The following is a 5,725-nucleotide window of genomic DNA, read 5'->3' on the forward strand; positions in this document are numbered from 1 at the left end:
GGATTAAAGTCTAGTAGCTTTTACCTAGCTAAAACGCCCCCAAAGTCAGGGAAAAGCGCCCTGGGGACGAGGTTGCAACTAGTTGGATTTTATTCGGCCTCATGGGCTATTGACTCAGAGCGCATTCGGGCTCGAGGAATAATTGTTAATTATTTCTTGCGAAAGTAATGTTCCGTTAATCTGGTTCAACGGTTAATCTTTTTTGAGAAGCAAATACAAACTTTGAAAATTAAGCATAAAATGAATGTTTCTTTATTATTTGCACTTTTCAATAAATACAAAGGCTAAATTGTCATTAAGTTCCCTATAAATTGTGTAATATCTTAGTGATCAGTGATTCAGCTTTATTTCTTACAAACTGTTCACCAGAGCAAAGCGTAGCGCTGCTAAATAACGCTGAAGATGATACAAGTTTTGGTGGGTAACAGATTATATAACTTATGCTTATTTGCCTCTGAAACGTAAATCTTTTAAAAGAAAGTTCATCATATTTTTGTAATAGGCCATTTGCACTAAGAGGTCATGGGACATTGTTTTTATGAAAATGAAACTTATATGATTTTGCCTTCAAAAAACGATTAGGGGGTCATATCTTAAACAAATTTAATAATAGTGATTTGGTTTTTCAAACCCGCACCATTTCCTTAAAATAAGTAAGTTCGTAGCTGGTCACGTGACCAAATGTGATTTTAAGATTATGAATTACCTCTTTCTGAACACAAATTTTGCACTTAAAGCCAATCAAGAGAAATGTTGAAAAGATGATGTGGTATCATTTACAGCACAACTGAGAGTAATTATCAAACGTTTAACAAGATATAAGCAAAAAGTAGTTTTGGCCGCCATGTTGGAGGGCATACTCTTGCCCTCCAACATGGCGGCCAATACAAATCATACTAATTTGTTGAAAAATCAAAGTGCCATATAATATCTCCCTTAAATGCGTTTCCTCTCAAATTTCGGGTGTAAGATAATTTTTATGTGCTCTGTCAATTCTTGGCATCAGCAAGATTTCAACTCATCGTTTAAAGGAAGCATTGGTCACGTGACCTCTTAGTGCAACTGGCCTATTGAAGCACACTGTCGAACCCCGCTTTATGGACGCCTGTTCAATACGGGTCTGATCACACTCGTTATGACAGAAAGTTTTCCTTGTCCCTTGGTAAAACCTTCACGCTTTTTCTCTAAATTCAACCCGCTTAAAGTGGAGATCTGTTAATACGGACAAACGAACTCTTGTTTCTCGTCCAATCAACAACTTGTCAGAGAAAGTCAACCTCACTTAAATACGGACACTTCATTGGCAACTGTGTGCTGCGATAAAATTTCCTTTTTGAAGTTAAAAAAAAAAAAAGCTTTAGGTGACAACATGTCGGAAGTTCCAAATGTTGCAGCACACCGGATAGGATCAATTTTACTGGTACGTCAATCTCAGTTTAGAGCGGTTTTCACTTGACTGTCGAAAGGGATCGGTTTTGGTTTTACTACGCCCTTTGGTTGGCTAGTGTATTTACTTTGGTTTTGGTTTTACGACAGTCAAGTGAAAACCGCTCTATTTTGGCACTAAACGCTAAGTTAATGAGCAAAGTATGCAGAGTTGGGTTATTGATTGATGAGTAACGTATAAATTGGCGACTTTGTGGCAGCCTGCGTAGCAGGCGCTTGGAAGTAGTGAGTACAAGAAAAAACGGGCGCGCGAGAAGAAGACACGCGTGTCTCCCTCGCGCGCGCCCGTTCTCTCTTTCGCCCACTACTTCCAAGCGCCTGCTCCGCAGGCTAACTTTGTGGTGTTTCCATGGACATATATAGTCCTCGGAATGACGGATTTTGTGGACGTTAGAGATGTTTAATCTTGGCGATGTTGATCGACGTCTTATTTTAAATGTGTAGTATTTTGTTCAAATAAAGGTATGTTTTTTAACTTAAATAACATGACCTGATTAATACGGACGAGGGCGTTTTTTAAACCCTATTCAGACCAGGCATTTTTTGGCTTACCGGAGTTGTCTTGGTTAATGCCACTGGATATAGGGTCTTAATCCATTCAAAGCCTGCATCAGTTCATCCGTTTTGTCAGCGGCTTTAAGATAATTATCAGGTAACCATCGAGCGTTATAACGGGACACACGGGGCAGAGGTTTTTTTATGGGGTACAAGTTTTACAGATATATTTTGCTAAGTAGAGAACTCCGAGAGCTTTCATGCCCTAACATCAATAATGCTCTGGTCGGAGTGAGTATATAAGTTGTATAACATGAAAGGTCAAGCAAATAAGGGTTCGCGGAATTGGTGCTTAACCTCAAATGCAAGATCTGTGTTTGTTGCTGTTTGTTGGGATTAACTTGAAACTCTCTGACTTCATCTTATTACGTTGCAGGTTCTGTACAGTTTCGTTGCCTGTCTTCCAACAACTTTGGGTATAAGCTGCTATTCATGCGCAGAATGTCCAGGTTCGAGCGAGACATGTAGCAGCCTCTCCATAATTTCATGCGACTCCTTTTAGGACTCTTGCATGACTACGATCGTTACAGGGGAGGTGCACGGCTACCAGTACTCGACAACTGTCAAGGACTGCTCGATATCTAGTACGTGTGACTCGAACCTTATTTGTAACCAAGTGAACAGCTCCATTTCTCAATCAAATGGAACCATGTTCTCATGCTCAGTAAACTGCTGCGATAGTGATCTCTGCAATGGAGGAGGTGAGCTAGTCTAGTGTGTTCATAATTTCAACATAATTGTCTTCAACTCAGCTATCGACCTTGCAAACTGCACGTAATATATGGGACCGTTCACAAACTAACTTCTAATACATATGGTGCTAAAAGGGGCAAGGCCTTTCTTGTCAATTCAGACTACTCACAGACACACGAAGGGACAAGCAAAAAAAAATAACATAAAAAACGGTCCTCCCTTAAATAATTTCCAGATAAACACGATTATAAATCGAAGCACTCCTATCAGTCTATGTCGAGAAAAACTATTTAGATTAGACGCTCTTATCAACTATACTGCGTTTTCCAACTGTACTGCATGCATGTCCTGCCTTTTACCAGGACCTACAGAATATCCCACGGGTGGACCACTTCCTACCAGATACCCCACGGGTGGACCACTTCCTACCGGATATCCCACTCGGGGACCACTACCTACAGGATACCCCACCAGTGGGCCAGAACCCTCTGGTTTTCCTACTGCTGGACCACCAGGGCCAGACCCTCAGAGGTAAGCGAACTAGTGTTTTCACGAAGCATGAGCTTTAGCTGGTGATGAGTGAAATAAAAAAAAAAAATACAAATGAAAACCAAATTTATTTTTATCTCTACGCATCAGTAGGTTAAAGCTGTTTTAGAGAAGACGAGTTAAATCGGCTTTGTTGGGTATATGTACTTTCATTGCCATGAGATGCGTTTATATTTCTTATATTGGTTTTTTACTGTCAAGTAGCCCGGTTATTTTCATGAATATACCTTTGAATTCCTGCTTAATATGGCTTGATCAGCTTTAAAGGGCATTTGCCGGCGGAAGTTCCATGGAAAATGCTTTAAATTAAAAAATTTTCACCTGACATCGGTAATCATCCTCATTAGTCCAGTGGTATAGGGAAGCGGCGTTTAGACGAAGGTTCGGGCTTCGAACCCTATTGCCTATCCTTTCTTTTTTTTTTCTTTTTTGTTTTCCTCCGGTTGTTTTGTTTTGTTGGCTTATTTGTATTTTTTTATAAATATAGTTTATTTCCCGTATTGGCTTCTTTCCGTTTCTTTCCACTTCTGGCCCTTATCCTCTGCTTCGCAAGGCTCTGCGATTCACGTATTTCTAGTAAACTATTAAGGAGAATGTAATAGTTAACTTGGGACGTAACAGTCGCGTCCTATTTACGATGCGCCAAACAAGCAAACATTTGATACCGGCAATGTTAACCGTCTATGATCGAATTGAAATCCTCTTCCAAAATTTAAACTTCTCATAAAGGCTCAGGAAACACAGGTAAATAACAAATAACAACTGATTTTTCTATTAGCTAATACAGCGTTCGGGCTCCCTGTGTTAAGACCTACAGTACTGTGAAAAGGAAATGAGAGCGAATTCTTGGGAATTCTTGGTGGGGGTGTGCCGCCCGGTTCTTCAAATCCTGACCCGATTTCAGACCAAAAAATATAATTATCCATAATTATGTTATCATTACTTAGATTAGGGCGCAAACCTGGAATTCGCATATTTCTCTCGTTCTTACTCATTTGGAATTGAAACGATAAGAATGTTCATACACTCCCGTATTTCCTTCGAAAACCCAACCCGATTCCAGACCAAAATGGAAAAAGTGTATACCCGTTTTCAGACCAAAAAGGCGCAAAAACCCTACCTGATGGGACGGCACATACCTATATGGCTTATACAAGGGAGTACCCCCCCCCCAGGGGAAATTTGCCGAATTTTGTCCTTTGTTCTCTCTAAATATCGACTACAGTTTGCCAAGAAATTGTTTTTATGGCCCCATCAAAGAAGATATGAATTATGTTTCTTAAGACCTACGTGTAAAGTTAATAGTTTCTTAAATTTTAGAACCACTTTAGCTCATAACATTTTTGATCATTACTTTTTCATGAAAGGAATTTAATTTGTCAAAACCTCCCTTGGTGTCTTTTATTTGTTTCAGCCGCCTGAAATATTACATCCACGCCTTGGAAGCATTGCTCCGTCAGGTAAAATTAATATGACGTTTAAAAGGACTGTAAGAGTTAAAGCGGTATCAGAAAAACAGCGAAAATAAATGATCAAACTATTGTAACAAAATAATCAACCTTAGAAAATCGACCATCTGGCCCCGGTTGTTCAAACGCTGGATAGCGCTATCCACCGGATAAAAGTCTATCCAGTGGATAACGCAATTGGTTTCCCTAGTACTTATCCACTGGATAGTGATTTATCCAGTGGATAGCGCTATCCAACGTTTGAACAACCGGGGCCTGGCCTCTAATTTCTTTTTTATTCATTCAAAATATTTCGCAGTTTCTGATTGGCTTTAATCCCCCAATTAATTCTTCATAAGCAACTGGTGCTTACCAACTTAGAAGATGCGAGCAATATACTATCGATTCGAAGGTATATTTGATAAGAAACGAGGTTGATCGATTGTATGTTTGATTGGAAAAGAGGCAGCATGTGTAATAGACTATCGATCAACGTCGTTTCCAGGCGTGGCTCCTTACCTGTTTATTCACGAGTGAACTGAAAAAGAAAATAGTAAAAAATAAAATAAAAAAGGGCGTTCACAACTATCTGAAGTCGAAATAGCTGAACTTCTGACTAAAAACTGAACGGTAGGAGGCAAAAATACAAGCTAAATGTTAAACTGCTGCGTTTGTAATTCGAATGTGCTAGCTATGCAATTTGTGGAAAAGTTGCCGAACGGCAAGCGCAAATTTATAAGCTTTACTCTACGCCTTTACTACAAGGCAAAAACCTGCACCTGCACTGCACCCAGCACTGCAAACTGAATAACTACCTGGGGAAGGAGGAGGATTGAGGAGGACATGTACAAGGATTCAGAAGACGAGGAAGGCTTGAAAAAAGACAGGAGGAACCTATTTATTTGTATATAAGCTTGTGTTAGGATATTAACACCAAATGCAAACTGAAAATGTATGTATTTCAATCAAACCGAATCCATCTACTCAGGACAAAAATTCACAAAACACAAAACGAGCATCGGGTACACTGAATA

General features: G+C 39.6%; 1 protein-coding gene across 1 annotated transcript in view; it reads left to right on the forward strand.

Annotated features, from left to right (window-relative positions):
- The first annotated feature begins 346 nt into the window (after window positions 1–346).
- LOC140953737 (uncharacterized) overlaps window positions 347–5,725 on the forward strand; it is a 6,922-nt gene continuing 1,543 nt past the window's right edge. Inside the window, exons 1-4 of the mRNA XM_073403136.1 lie at window positions 347–417; window positions 2,378–2,702; window positions 3,057–3,225; window positions 4,658–4,703. Of these exons, the coding sequence (XP_073259237.1) occupies window positions 2,513–2,702; window positions 3,057–3,225; window positions 4,658–4,703 (405 nt within the window). The 5' untranslated portion in view covers window positions 347–417; window positions 2,378–2,512. The remainder of the gene's footprint in view (window positions 418–2,377; window positions 2,703–3,056; window positions 3,226–4,657; window positions 4,704–5,725) is intronic.

The sequence above is a fragment of the Porites lutea genome, chromosome 12 (assembly GCF_958299795.1).
Source record: "Porites lutea chromosome 12, jaPorLute2.1, whole genome shotgun sequence".
NCBI classification, from domain to species: domain Eukaryota; kingdom Metazoa; phylum Cnidaria; class Anthozoa; order Scleractinia; family Poritidae; genus Porites; species Porites lutea.